The sequence below is a fragment of the Mercurialis annua genome, linkage group LG6 (genome assembly GCF_937616625.2).
Source record: "Mercurialis annua linkage group LG6, ddMerAnnu1.2, whole genome shotgun sequence".
NCBI classification, from domain to species: Eukaryota; Viridiplantae; Streptophyta; class Magnoliopsida; order Malpighiales; family Euphorbiaceae; genus Mercurialis; species Mercurialis annua.
Genome location: NC_065575.1, coordinates 42,739,520 through 42,754,655, shown reverse-complemented (window position 1 = coordinate 42,754,655; position 15,136 = coordinate 42,739,520). Strand labels below are relative to the sequence as shown.

General features: G+C 32.3%; 3 protein-coding genes across 3 annotated transcripts; 1 reads left to right on the top strand and 2 right to left on the bottom strand.

Moving 5' to 3' along the window:
- Window positions 1-268: 268 nt before the first annotated feature.
- Window positions 269-2,384, bottom strand: LOC126653572 (uncharacterized). The gene is made up of 3 exons (XM_050347493.2): window positions 1,333-2,384; window positions 1,041-1,233; window positions 269-957 (listed from the first exon to the last, which is right to left on the bottom strand). The coding sequence occupies exons 1-3, from the start codon at window positions 1,768-1,770 to the stop codon at window positions 470-472; spliced, it is 1,119 nt and encodes a 372-aa protein (XP_050203450.1). The 5' UTR covers window positions 1,771-2,384; the 3' UTR covers window positions 269-469.
- Window positions 2,385-12,010: 9,626 nt separating this feature from the next.
- On the top strand, window positions 12,011-13,339 carry LOC126653534 (uncharacterized). The gene is made up of 2 exons (XM_056106399.1): window positions 12,011-12,389; window positions 12,577-13,339. Exons 1-2 carry the CDS (start codon window positions 12,329-12,331, stop codon window positions 13,155-13,157), a joined length of 642 nt encoding a protein of 213 aa, XP_055962374.1. The 5' UTR covers window positions 12,011-12,328; the 3' UTR covers window positions 13,158-13,339.
- Window positions 13,340-13,754: 415 nt separating this feature from the next.
- On the bottom strand, window positions 13,755-14,608 carry LOC126687908 (E3 ubiquitin-protein ligase SINA-like 10). Its single transcript, XM_050382460.2, has 2 exons — window positions 14,522-14,608; window positions 13,755-14,435 (listed from the first exon to the last, which is right to left on the bottom strand). Exons 1-2 carry the CDS (start codon window positions 14,606-14,608, stop codon window positions 13,755-13,757), a joined length of 768 nt encoding a protein of 255 aa, XP_050238417.1.
- Between the last annotated feature and the right edge of the window lie 528 nt (window positions 14,609-15,136).

The window sequence follows — 15,136 nt, the reverse complement described above, 5'->3', positions numbered from 1 at the left end:
AATACCTCACAGTAATCGAGACTGCACGAGTCTGTACTATCTTCTTCATCAATTTCCGATCTTCCCTGTCATCTGTCAGCAGAAATAATATAAAATCCACCTCCAGATAACGACACAAGACCACCATTAAATAAAATAAAAAATGAAACTTACCATCTTCAACCTTAATTTCTGGTACCATCTTCCTCCACCGTAACAAATTCAATACTTAGAAAATAAAAACAGAGCTTCAACAAGATTTAGAAATATAAAAAGAAGGACAACAAAATTGTTGTTAAACTGTATGTATATTCTTACAGTAAAAGTTTTATTAATATCAGTAAAATCAGACCCTTACACAAAAAACAGCAAGGGGATTTTCATGGGGTTATATCATTATAGTTTATACCATATCCGATCTCCAAGGCTTCATTAAAAAGGAAAAACTGGAGAGAAAAATTAAACAAACCAAAAAAAATAACCCAAAATTTCATGGTTCGATAACTGAAGCTAAACCAGTCACCATCTTAGCCCCAATCAGAAAACTCTTTGGTTTAATTTCAGGAGGCTTCCACCCAAGAACAGAGCCATCCTCAGGTGATAAAGCAAACACAGACTCGCCCAACTCGTTATCATCCTCTTGACTCGGTACTAACTCGGCATTCAAAGGTTTATCATCCTCCTTTTCCGGTGTTGTAGCTCGTGTGTGAGGAGATAGCCATTTAGCCTTAACATACTCAGCTTTCCTCCACGGTGGTATGTGCATTCCCTTCTTCTTCAAGCTCTGTTTCGCCGCGTCCGATACTACCGAGATTATCTTCTGGAGACGATCGGCTTTACCGACAAAAATGTAGGGTAGAGTCTGAAGCAAGGACCTGTACGCCTTTGTTGATCTAGCAATCTCAAATTCTGATCGGAAATCAATGTCGATTATCAGTCTCTCGCCTGAGATTATCACATCAATGTACTCATATTCACCTGCACAATACACTCCATCATTTCTCATGACTGTAATGCATTAAATTTATGAGATAATTCTGTTTTTGTTTGATCAAATTTACCTGCGGGGTGGGACGGAGATTTTTCCCAGCTAGATTTGCAAATTGAAGCATTGTATCCGAGACTCAGTAAGCCTTCAATAACAATGTTTCTGCAAAAATCGTCTTTACGCTTACAGATCTTGTTCTTGTCGACGATTTTCGCGATATCCGCTAGTAAATTCCTCTCTGAAACACTTGCACACGGGACCAAGCTCTGCTCCATGTAAATCGTTTAATCAATTAACACTACAGTTCAAAACAAAAACTGAAATGCAATGATAAATTAATAATCAGTAAATTATGTGTTATCTACCTTTAGAATCTCAACTGCTTCGCTGGAAGAAACAAATTTAGAAGAGGAATCGCCGAAACAGTCGAATTCATCGTCAGAATTATCGCTACGGTTACCGGTGAAGCAATTGCATCGGTTCCGGCTACATCTGACTGCATCAGATGACGGCTTCTCGTTGCTGTCCTCCATAAAGTTTTGTACCATTTTATCCAAACAGACAGAGCTCGGTTCATACTCATGCGACGCCGTTCCTTTTCCGCTATCTTTACTCAAATGTGGCTCACCGAACGGTACCGCGCCGGTGACGGTGACAACCTTTTCAGAGGCGACGAAGTTTCTGAGGAAATGAAGGTCGAAAAGGTACTTAAGACGTGATTTGACCGCAACAGGCTTAACCGGCTCAAATCGAACCGCCGGTGGCTCTTCAGGAGTGAGTGAATCAATCGGCTGGATCTTCATTTATAAGGCACGATCAGCGTGACAATTATCAACAAACTTACCACACACGATAACAAACAAACAACACGAGAAACAAACAGCCTCTAACAGAATTGCTTTCAACACTTTTTTCTCCTCGCCATTTTAGAACACTACTAGAAACTTATAGTATGATTAAATCCAACCAGAAATGATACGCCTGACTTCGAATTGAATATTAACAGAATAAAAAACACAAGAACTATGCGCTCAGCGAAACCGAATCGACACGGAAATCTAGAACTATACGTTATCTTTTTCAAAATTAAAAAAAGCTGATACAAACAAGAAATCTATTATTTTGTCTCGGATTCGAAAGACAAAGCCATGGAATAACTTCTAATCTCTGCTAAGTAAAAGTCGCTTTTGCTTTTAGGGTTTCCACAATTTTAATTTTACGGTTTTTTAAAGTTTCCGAAGAACGCGACGCCGTCATGACATCATCACTCTTTCACTTTCGTATTTTAAACCCGGGATCTCCATTTTTTCCGGCTGATCTTCTAGTTTCCGGCAAATTCTTTGCCGGAAAAATTGAAAGAAATTAAATCTGTTTTGTTTTGTGTGGAGTGGTTTAAGTTTTTTATCGTGAGGATCAGAAGACGATAAAGAGTGAAGGATTGGGCTATTTTAAAGGGGGAGGACTGATACTGACTAGGACTGAATTGCCACGTATGAATCATACGTGGCGTTGGTGTTTAAATCTGTACCTTATGGGTACGTGTCAACGATATAATCCATTTTCTGTTCATGTGCTTTTCAGCCACTGCCACGTGGTTGGCTACTGACCATAACGGCCCCATTATTTACAGATATTACCTTCTACTGTTTTTGGACTCATTATCTAAACGTGACGTCGTCGTTTCGGAAATTCTCTAAATTATCCCTGGTGAAGATAGAGGTAAGAAACTAATGTTAACCAAGATATGGACAGGGGAACTAAGCGACAAAAGGATAGGATGGTAATTTATGAAATTAAATGCTTTATTGTTCTGTGTGGGATTCTACAAATTTGAAAATGGAAACTGAAAACTGAAAACTGTGGTTAGAGCAGATGATTTGACCTAAATACCCCCAAGATACTAGAAGAGTCAACAATGTGCTGGTATGTTGAAAGAAAGTTAAAATGGTAATTGCATTGAAGGGTCCAGAATTGATGAGAATTGTTACATGATGCCTGGACCAAAATGAGGGAAACAAAAAACAGAGGGAGACGGTGTCGTTTATATGGGCACGCGGCGTTGTATGAGAAACGCGCTGTATATACTTGGGATGACATGATTAAGCCACGTTTCACTTCTACAAAACATAGAAGCCGTTAGATCGAGACGCTGCTCCTTTGATTTTTTTACCAAACCATCTTCAAGCCCTTTATTTTCATCTTTTTACATATCTAGTCCTTCTACAAAATTTTGTATTCATTATATTTATATATCACACGGATTTTATTTAATTGGTCTTTTTATGAACGTAAGTGTTTAGTTGCCGCTACAGTAATCATGTAAAAAAATACTAATTAAATGGAGTTAAATTTTTATAATCAATAGGTCTTTATACTTAGGAATTTTTATTTATTTGATTTCTGTATTTTAAAATTTTATTTATCTGATTTTATACTTTAAATTTTTTATTTATCTAGTTTCTCTTCAAATTCGGTTTCACACATGTTTTACAGTGAGCATAGTGCATGCTCTTTTTCTATTAAAATAACTTAAACATTTAAAACAAATTAAATATAAAAATTAGATAAAGATATAGTTCTAAAAATTGACCGAATAAACAAATAATGAAAGTAAATAGACCTTAAAATGTTTTTTTTTTTTCAGAAAATTATAATTAGGTCAAAAGCAAAGTTAAAGTCATTCAAAGTAAAACAACAAAATATATAAAATAACTACAAGACACTAAAAAAATGGGGTTTTAAGTTAATATTTTTTTTTATAATAGATTATGTTTGATGTCTGATGGAGCCTGCCTTCTGAGCCAGTGAGTAAGACCTGCAAAACAGGATAGAAACTAATCGGACGGTGGTTGTCCAATTAACTCTCCGATGTTAAAATCAGTTTAGAGTTTTGAGCAGCGTTTTGTGTATATGAAATGTAATTGTGATTCTAGGCATACCTCGTACTCCTTTTATAGTATTCGAATATACCTTGTAGAGTCATAATAGGTAAGTGAATCCTACTTTGTAGGGATTCGGCAATATAGTAGAGATTCTCCTGATTTGTCGAGATCTACCCTAATCTGATAATAGTCCTATTTAGGAACCTATTTCTAAATAGTCTTATCTTCCTAAGGTAGAGTTTATCCTTCCATATTCGGTGTTTGTGTCCGAATAGGAGAATACTTCCATTTTTGGCAGTCTACCCGAATTCCGGACTTAACGCGCTTTTGGGCGGATCATGTGGGATTCGGTCTTCGTTGGTATATCACTGAATCTCAGGGGATTCGGTGTCCCCTTCATATCTCCAGACCTTTGTGGGGAGTCCGGTATCACCCGAGAACGGATCTCCTGTGACTCGGCTCCATTCTATTTACTGCAGAATTCGGTATCCGTCAATACCTATTCTCTAAACATAAATAAAGATTATCTTTTACAAAATGAAAAAAATTATTACACGTAATCGTTGTGGAAAAATTAATAATAAAATAGTTAAATAACAATTAAAAAAATTCATATCGCAAATGCTTATTAACTTTTTGTAAATATTACATGGCACAACTAACGTATGAGATAAACACTCTTTTAAAATAGAAAATATTTTATATAAATAATACTTTTATTAATTTTGCTCCAAATAGACTCCCTAATTTATGACTCTTCATTTTTATTTTGTCCATAAATATTAAATAATATTAGCTATATTTTTTTTCTATTTTTAAATTTACATTTTGTTATATTAGACAATAAAAAGTCATATTATCAAAAATAACTAACCAAATCATTTTAAAATTTGAAATTATATTGAAGAGATATGAATTAAAGAGTGAAATGTGACTCTCTACATATAGAAAGTTAAACACACTCTATTTTGGAGCATTTCTAATGGACTCTCCAATAAACTAGCTATTATGTATATTTAGAGAAAAGAGTGGGTTTGACTCTATACATGTAGAAAGCCAATTTTCACTCTCTGTTCCATATTTTATAATTATATTTAGTTTTTAAATTAAATTAAAAATATATTCTATTTAATATATTTAATTTTTATTAATTTAATATATAAAAAAATTATTTAATTAATATTTATTAAAAATATATAAAATAAAGAGTTAGAATTAGAAAGTCTATTGAAATAAAATTAAAAAAAACAAATATTTAAATTTAAGATGCTCTTTACTTAATAGAAGATGCTCTTTATTATAAATAGCATCATTGGAGATGCTTTTATATCTATAAAATCAAAATTCCAAAACTTCATCGTTTGATTATTTTTAGGAATTTTTTGGAGACGATCTAAAATTATTTTATTTTATTTTTCAAAATATGTTACTATTCCTAGTTAACGCATGAAGTATCCTAACTAGTAATTACCTCTTGGATTAGGATTCACTCAAATTCATTTTGAACTTGAGGAGGTTAAATTCACGACCTACACTGTTCATTGTAAAATGAACGGTATAGATCAAAAAGGTATAATTTTAATCAAGTTAATGTACACCGTTTATTTTACAATAAACAGTGTAGATTAAGAACATAGCCCTCTCAAATTTATTTAAACTTGAGGGAATCCCAATCCTTATCTCTTAACTAACCAACAAATATGTTTAGGCTTCTATCTGACCTTGTCCGCTTTACTAAGTCGAATTCCTTTTCAATCGTCTCAAAATGTTAGGCATCCATAACCGTAAAAATTTCAATTCAAAATTGGCTCAATTACCGGTCGTGTCGAATAGGGCTTCGAGTGTTAAGGAGTGGTGCTCTGCGTGGCTGAACTTTTTGTCTAAGAAGGAGTGCAATTTAATAGTTATGATTTGCTGGGAATTGTGGCTTAACAGAGAAACTAATGAAAATGGAAACAGTTTTATAATTTACTTAGTATATGTAAGGTGATATGTGAACCAAGCCACACACTTGTTAGCACGTGATGCTTGTTCCATGTCAGGTTATCAGAATTGGTTTTGAATTTCCCAAAATTCTTACATCCGTAATTGTTTCGATTTTTAATGAATTACGTTGATTCCAAAAAAAATGGAACTTTAATGCCTCGCAAATTTCTTAATAGAATTTAAATAATTGAATTAACTTTTACCTTAAATCTACTAGGATTATAAATAACCCGAGCTTATCTCAAATTATGCCAAGTTTGAATTTGAGTGATTTATACTCCCTCTGTCCCATTTTAATTGAGAAAATTCCCATTGCACATTGTTTAAGAAATTTTAGTAACTTTACTTTTATATCCTCATATTATATTAAATGCTTCACCACTTTAAAAAAGATGCTTTTAAATGCATTAATTGACGAGGGTAAAAGAAGAAAAATAGTGTGAAAAATATTCTACAAATAGAAGTTTTCAAATAGAATGGGACACCCAAAATAGAAAATTTGGTCAATTAGAATGGGACGGAGGGAGTACAATTTAAATTCAAATTCTAACTTGAATGAGTTTAAAATAGTTTGGGGAACATTGAAATAATCCGAGTTTTATAAAAAAATTTAAACAATATCGTATTTAAATTCAACTACTATAAAATATAAAATTAAACCAATTAAGATAATATTCACCTAAATTTAAAATATATAAGCCTTTATAGTAAAAATATAAATTGTTAGTTTATGTGTATAAGAGACTGTCTATACTTGAAAACATGATGAGTTTCTTTAATTGATACTCGAACTCCATTAGAGTTCAAAATCGAATAGCTTGAATCGAACTCAACTGGAAATTTTTCAGTCGCTCTCTAATAACTCATCAATATTTGTTTTACACCCGTAAATACGACATTTTGAAAGAAAATTTGATTTAAATATTACAAAAAGAGTTTGAAGGTTTATCTCAATGAGATTAATGTAAATGTAACATAAAAATGAAAACATACAAAGAGAGTACAATTAAATGCCTTTTCGATATGATTGTGAAAAATGACGAAAAATGGAGTCCCTCTAATGTCAGCATAGTACTCTGTTGAGATATATTTGTTCATGGAGACTTCATGAAGTTGACACAAAACAAAATGTACCCTACTACATGTGTTCATCTTTATGCCACCTTCATATGATGTCGATGCTCTAAATATATCGGAATTTTTTATATTCGGACGTCTAAATTAGTAAAAGTATAGTTTTAAAATAATTAAAAGATTTAACTCATTACTTGAAAATAAAATCCAGTATTATCCAACTTTTTAATTATTTTTAAATTTGCCACATAATAATTAACATTGTTTGAAAAAAGTTGTAAAGACGATATAATTATTTCTCATTTTGAGATTTAATTTGAGTTGTGGAAGACACGGTGTGTGTGAGTTATTAACTAACAAACAGTTGATATGACATGATCAAATTGAGCTTCTTTCGCACTTACTTATCATGGTGGAAGAAACCTATTTTCCCTTATCTTATGATCGTGAATTTTGTTTCCCTTGACAAGGACCACGCAACCATAGTTAGGGCGTACAAAAATCAACCCGAATTAAAAAACCGAATCGAATTATAAATTTAGTTTATTTCGGTTTCGTACGGTTTGATAATAAAAAATTGAATGTTCGGTGTTTTAATCATAAAAATATCGGTTAGATTTTAAAATAAATTGAATCGATATAAAAATAAATGATTTAGTGTGTTCCGATTTTGAGTTGATTTTACAACTTTTCCAAAATTTTACTCCATAAAAATTTAGTTCAATTTGCTTTGAACTGAATGTTAACACGATATATGCATTTCTGCTGCTGCCTCCATCAACATGCTTACTGCTCCAACATTGAACTGAGACATAATAAAACAGAATCGAAATATAAAACTCAAAGGAATTTGATAGAACCAGACCTGATTTATGAATCAGAAAGAGAACAGACATTAATCGAAGAAAAATTGATGAGAAATAACCTGAAATCAAAAGTAATCGACAACAGCGAACCGAATAATCGAATAGGAACCTGAAATCGAAATTGAAATCGTTGATAGCAACGATTCAACAGAGGGCTTGAATCTTCAGCACCGATAGCGATGAACTGAAACGAAACTTGAAACTGAAATTTGAGACACTGATAGCAATGCTCGTAAACTACAATAAACTCAATCCGAATCGTTGGGGCTGGACATCCAGATCGATACAACGGAGAAGAAACAAATCAATAAATCTGAAATCACGGAACTGCTGGGACTGGACATCCAGTACAGTTAACCGGAGAAGAAACACTCAATCTGAAACGCGGCGGCAACACCGGTGGCAACGCCATCTCCCGGGCTCGGACCCGCTTTGATACCATATCAGAAAACAAACTCAGAGAACAAACAACTATATTGATTGGATTGTAAAACTAAAAATCAAAGTTTAAAGCTAGAATATGGAGCTCTATTTATACACAGTTTATGAGCTTTTACATGAGCTGTAACCAGCTGTAAATGAGCTGTAATTAGCTGTTGATGAGCTGGAATTTGTAGCAGCAATGTTGGAGCAGTAAGCATGTTGATGGAGGCAGCAGCAGAAATGCATATATCGTGTTAAATGTACATCCTTTTCCATCATTACCAAAATCTTAAGAATCAAATTACATAAGCTGGTTAGACTTCGAATTTGAGGCCACGTTTGTTTAATACATTAAAAAAATTTAAAAGATAATTCAATAGCTCAACCTATCCTAAGGTCTTTATACTTTTATTTTTTTCTTTACTTCGTCCCTAGACGTTTTTGTTTATTTACTTGATTCCTGTACTTTTAAAAATAATTGTATAAGTCTTTTTATTTGTTTACGTAGTCTTTATACTTTCAAAAATAACTTTACTTGATCTCTCAAATTCTGCATTTTAATTAATAAAAAACTTTATAAAATTATTTTTAAAAGTATAAGAATCAAATAAAGAAACAAAAACGTCTAAGGACGAAGTAAAGAAAAATAAAAGTACAAGAACTTTAGAATAGATTTTGCTAATTCAATCACCTTCAATAAAAATTACCATAAAAATATTAAATGGGTTAAATCACAAAAATTGTACGATTTTTTATTTATTAATTCAAGTTTTAAATGTTTATTTTAATTTCAAATATATAGAATTATTATAAAATAATATATACATAATGTATACATTGGGGAGATATGCACAGGCGGAATTGTGCCTCGCCTTGATCACAGGCAGTCGGAGGCGTAATTTTTTTAAAAAAAAATTAATTTTAAACTATGTCCTGACATGAATAAGTAGTAGATTTATTTAAAAGTCCAGACAAATTGATTTATTTGTGGTGCGGCGGGTATAAGGAAGATGAAAAATAGAGTTCAAAATTTTAGTTTAGAATAAATGTAAAAAGTGCATAAAAAGTCCCTAATTTTTTAATTAAATATTTATATAATTTATGAACTTTTTAAATTATAAGGGTAAAATTGATATTTAAACATCATTAAACGCTAATTTAAAGAATGAGAGAAATATTAAAGATCATTTTAAACTATTTATCATTTTTTAATGGAGGATGTGTTTCACTTTCGGTAGCACGGAAACGGAAATGGGAAACGAAAACGACACAAAATAGACACGGAGAAACAACAAATTTTTAAAATGGACACGAAGCGTGGGGGAAACATGTAAATAATAAAAAATATAGGGGTATATTTATAATATTAAAATTATAAAATATTATATATAATAAATTTTATTTATACATTTATGTTAATTAATAAAATAAATCAAACATAATTAAATCCAGTAAAAATAAGAAGATAAGTTTTATTGTAAATAAAATAAGTAATAAAAATTGTAGGTAATTGATTTTAAAAAAATTATTAGTTGAAATTGTTTTAGATATTTTATAACTATATAATTTTTTCTATTACGAAAACGGCCTGAAAAGTTTTTCTTATGAATTTTTGGGAGTTTATGAGAGTTTATGGTTTTCAAAACGTTTTTGAAACGGGCACGCAACTTCGTCGAAGTTTCTGTGCTTCTTCGGGGATAAAATTTGAGGAGGAGGACTTTGATATGATTTGGCTAAAGTCAGCGTAAAAATGACTCATTTTGCAAATTTTAATTTTTTTTATATTTTATGTCAAATTTGAAGGGTGAAATGATCCTTTGTTCAATTTTTAAAACAGTGGTAGTATCTTTTCTTCTTACATCATTACCCCTTAAGGAATAATCAAATAACAGTCAAAATGTTAACGTCAAAATCATTACAGTTGAAAAAATAGACCTAATGTGGGGTCGTTTTGATCAATTAACTAATCTTAATGCTTTTCTTTTTTTACCCCTCGGATGAGTAGATAGGATGTCACAGTCAATTACGGATCCATTCACACAATCACAGTAGAAAAATAATGGTTATGTGAATTACGAGAGATTTTTAATTAGATTCAGTTTATTACGTTATTAATGGACTAATCTATCACATTATGACATGTTATTAAAATAGCGGCACTATTATAATTTTATTTATTATTTATTTGCATTTTTAAATAATAATATTACAATAGTGCCATTATTTTAATAACATGTCATAATATAATAGATTTAGTTTTCGGATGACGTGATGAACTGAGTGTATCTAAGAATTTCTCGTTAATTACTTCATTGAAAAACACATATGTAAATTTATATAAATGATAATATCTCTTTCCTATTAGTTTTCATTTTTCACAACTGAACTTTTATACTTTTGTGTTAGGGAGGATACACAGTATGCTATTATTGTGACTGAGATAAATTTTCATTTTTATGTCAACTACTTTTAAAAAGTAAACCCTGTATTTTTATATTTGTTGAAAGTAAGTTTTATAATCGGATTTTATCAATCTAATTTAATTTTGTTGATATTTTTATGATAGAAGAGTTTAAATATACAAAATTTAAAATTTCAATATTTAAATTACAATAATAAATCCCAATCCCAGTTCTAAAAATTAAAATAAGTAAGTAAAATTAAGAGCAAATTATTATGAGAATCCCCGTTATATATCATAACTCATATTTTCATTCCTCCTGTTTAAAAATTAAACGATATAATCCCACATTTTTGTTTCCGTCAATTTTTGGTATTAGTTAGCCGAATAAAAGAATTAATTTCAAAAAATAATATGGTCTCCCACATTTGTTTCTGTCAACGATTCCGTTTCTCATTTTTGAAAATTAATAAACTCATAAGTCCTTTAACTTAGTTGACTAACACTGAAACTGGACGAAGGAATTTAACTATTGATGTAAATAAAAATAAAATACTATATTATTTAATTTTTAAATAAAATAAATTAAAATATAAATTATGATATATATTGGGAGCTTCAGAATAATTTTCTAAAATTAAATATGGATTTCGCCTACTTTATTTGCTCTCCCCAACCTTAGCATGGTCACCATGTGTGGACACATATGGTGAAATTAAACCAAATGGAGGGTAAATCAAATCAGTAGCTTAGGCCGAATTGGAATGTCCAAAGTCTTGAAAACTTTTAGAAAGCTACCGTACCTTTTTAAAAATAATTATAAAGATATTACAAACATAATTTAATTTATAAACTAACCTAAAAATAAAAAAATATAATGCATTATAAAAAAATCACAAAATTTTGAATTGCACATGAAATTTGTATATGGATATGATTTATTTATAAATTTATATATAATTTAAATTTTAAAATATATAAAACCAATTATGTTTATTTTAAATAAATTTAATAAATAAATAATGTTGATAAAGAGAGTTTCAACTTTCTAACTTTCAACTTCCCAATTTCCCACGGTTTTTAACTTTCATCGGCTATTGAGAAAGAGAATTTCGTTTTTTTTTTCTTTCAAAATAGGCTAATAATCACCCATGGCACCTCAACTTTGGGGGTGCGGGCGCTAAACCCCCTGAAGTAAAAAAACGGGCAGTAAACTCCCTGAACTTTGAGGCGGCGCTCACAAAACCCCCTAAGACTAAATATCGCCGATTTTTTCGTTTTCTGTCGACGTGGCATCCAATTTCTCGTCCGGACACCAAATGGCGGCGCCTGTCCCCCCTGCATGCATGTCTGACACCTGCTGCTTGTGTAAGAATGCGTCAGTTGACTTTTTATTAAAAAAAAAAAAAAAAAAAAGACTGAAAAGTAACCGCGGTAATTTATTTTTTTCTCTCTCCTACTTTTCCTTTTCCCCACTCGCTCCCCTCACTTCCGTTTCACTATTTTCGTTTCAAATATTTTCGCCACGCTTCGTCTTCTTCCCCTCACTGCCGCTTTTTCGTTTCTTCGCTGACACTGACCTAGGGTTAGTTCCTTTCCCATTTTTCTCTCAATCTTTCTCATTTTTCTCGCATTCTTCCCCACTCTTCCTCCATTGTTCAACATTGTCTTTCATTTACCGAAGTGTTTTTAAATTTTTGTCTTGTCTGTCTCTGTTAATTTTCAGAAAATGGGATCCAAAAAAACGACGAAATTGGGAAAAGAAGAAAGAGAAGGGAAGAAACGAAAAGGTATGATTTTTCTGGTCTCTGTTATTTTTTTTTATTATTTTGAATTTTGGGGTTGATTTTTTATGGGATGTTGTTTTTTGCGGGTATTTTGTTTCTAGTTTGTCACTTGATGTTGTTTCAGTTTGGGTTTTACTTGTTCAGTAATTGAAAATTGTTTGTTTGTTTTTAAATTTGTTGGTTTGCGCAGCTACTAGTGAAGAACGTTTTTTTGAGGTCTTTGAAATTATTCTTAACTACAATGGAGACTTTGAATGGTTTGGTTATTTTAATGAGGATGTGGCTGTCAGAAAATTTCATATTGAGGATATAGGATTAAATAGTCTAGATAAGTGGTTACTTGAATTGAAGGTTCAGGGATTGCTAATGTATTATTGGAGGCGGGCTGGCATGTATACTGAAGAATTAATTCCTATGGAAAACGATGACCATGTCATGGACATGGCACTGGCTGGGGCACAAGATGGTAGTGTTGATGTGTATGTTAGGAAGTTAAGCTGTGATGACGTGTGCAACCTAAGGCCTGTATTTGGACAAACATTATTTGAGTTGAAAGAACTTGAAGATGGGGATGATGCATTGGAGCTGCAGGCTGTTGCTGAGGCTGAACCAGTGCAGGTGCTGCAGATTGAAGGTCCCGGTGAACCAGTGGAGGTGCTGCAGATTGAAAGTCTTGGTGAACCAGTGGAGGTGCTGCAAAGTGAAGTTGTTGATGAACCTGAAGTTGTTGATGAACCCCTGGAGAAGCAGCAGTCTGGTGGTTCAGACTGAAGATTGACACACTTGAGTTACCTTGTTTGTGCAAAGTTATGCTTCAACAGTTGTAACCTTTTAGGTTAATATTTATTTTGCAATTAGTATTAATACTGAGAATTTATATTTTTGCACTGGTTGATTAAATGTTGGAGAAGTATTGTTTGTTTGCTTATGATATTCCCGTTTATTATTGTGAATTGGTCGTTATTGTTTGTTTGCTTATGATATTCCCGTTTATTATTTGTGTTTGTACGTGTTGGTTGGTTTGGTTTTTAGGAAGCTAAACTTAACGATCATACGTGGACCCTGGACTTTAGGACCGTGTTCAGTTGTGGACCTTAAACTTTATTTATTTGTTCAACCAAGGACCTTGATCGTGTATTATGTAATCAAGTAAAGACCCTAAAAATAATATGTTAAGAAACATACAATAATTAGTATATTACGATGTTAAAACACATACTGATCAAAAGTCTTACATATTAAACAAAGAGAAAAGGTTACTACAAAAAAACTAACTTATATATTCTCAGTTTTCTAAACAAAGTTACGACACAAAAACTTAATACATCATCAAGACCTAGAATTTGACTTCGGGCAGCATCCTTGTCATTAAATGTCATCCTCCAAACCAAGCTCCCATGATCGACATACACAAAGCTCCATCTTTACCAACCCGTCAGGAAAAAAATCACGATCACTGCTATCAATAAGTAACCCTGTCAACGAACGGTAGTAACTGTTGGTGTCTTGAAAATTCTTCGTAGAAGAATGAAACCTGTCAACGGAGGATTCAGTAAATTTTATTTCGATGTCATAAGGGCAGCGTCCGTTTGACATTGGTCCCAGACAAAAGACAGTTATAATATTCCCATAAGAAGACGTTGTGTTGTTCAGAACAAACACAGTGTCTGATGTGTCCTCTTGGAGAAGTAAGCCCCTATCATCCAAGTTCAGAGAAACACCAAATCTACGTCCAAAATGAAATGGTATAAAAGAATCTGCATGCATCTCTTTGCAGTGACCATAAATCATTTTGGACGACCCTTTGACGGTGCAGTCTGGAAGCGGGCATGAACACGGTACGAAGGAACAGTACTTCTCGTGTTTTGTCTTTCCGTCGTAACTGAAGCTTTCAGTGCATCCATAAATTTTGTTCTGGCAAAACACTGTAACAGCCTCCACGACCGCTTCCATCGCCCGATTTCTCATTGATCCTATGGGCAAAGTGCAAGAATGGCAATTTTTAACCTTCACAGAGCATGTGCTGCAAGTTGTGTGGCCATTCTCACACTGAAGAAAATAAAATGTTATATGATACACAATAAACTAACCAAAAAATTCAAAAAATGAAAACATATAAATGAAATGTAAAAAACCTGAATAATTGGAGGAATTAACGGTTCGCAGCAGATGGGGCAATCCATAACTTCAAGATTAAATGAACGAACTATATTATCAGACATAGCTTTGTTTTCTTTTAATATGAAGAATGATCTTTGTAAGAAGCAAGTCGGTTGTAATTAAGCATGATAACTTGTTTAAATAAGTTGGATACTTGTCTTTTCATATTCAACCTAACCATCGTGTTGTTTCCCAAGTCAGTGGATGTACTTAATGGGGGTAATCAAAGGGTATATACTTAATGACCAACGGATGGGTTTGTTGGGTTTCGTAAACATAATTAATGATGAGACAAGTCAGTAGTTATAATAATTACTGTAGTAAATTAATAATTACTGTACAAAATTAATGATAAGACAAGTCAAGTTTTTTTCATTAATAATACGCAACATTACATTAAACGAAACAACATTACATCTGTTAATAATTATTCAATTTTTCCTCATGCAATGCAAGCCTACACTGCATCCTGCAACTGCACAAGCAGCACAAAAACCAAACTTCATGATCCTGGTTGACCTCTCCAAGTCTGCATACTTGACCTCCATGTCCTTGATCTGGCCCTTCAGTATGTCTATCTCCATAAAAAG

Coding starts and splice junctions, on each gene's coding strand:
- LOC126653572 (XM_050347493.2), bottom strand. CDS start 1,770: ATGAAGATCCAGCCGATTGATTCACTCACTCCTGAAGAGCCACCGGCG. Junction 1,234..1,332: donor AAGCAGTTGAGATTCTAAAG/GTAGATAACACA, acceptor TACATGGAGCAG/AGCTTGGTCCCGTGTGCAAG. Junction 958..1,040: donor ATCTCCGTCCCACCCCGCAG/GTAAATTTGATC, acceptor TGTATTGTGCAG/GTGAATATGAGTACATTGAT.
- LOC126687908 (XM_050382460.2), bottom strand. CDS start 14,608: ATGTCTGATAATATAGTTCGTTCATTTAATCTTGAAGTTATGGATTGC. Junction 14,436..14,521: donor TAATTCCTCCAATTATTCAG/GTTTTTTACATT, acceptor TATTTTCTTCAG/TGTGAGAATGGCCACACAAC.
- LOC126653534 (XM_056106399.1), top strand. CDS start 12,329: ATGGGATCCAAAAAAACGACGAAATTGGGAAAAGAAGAAAGAGAAGGG. Junction 12,390..12,576: donor AGAAGGGAAGAAACGAAAAG/GTATGATTTTTC, acceptor TGGTTTGCGCAG/CTACTAGTGAAGAACGTTTT.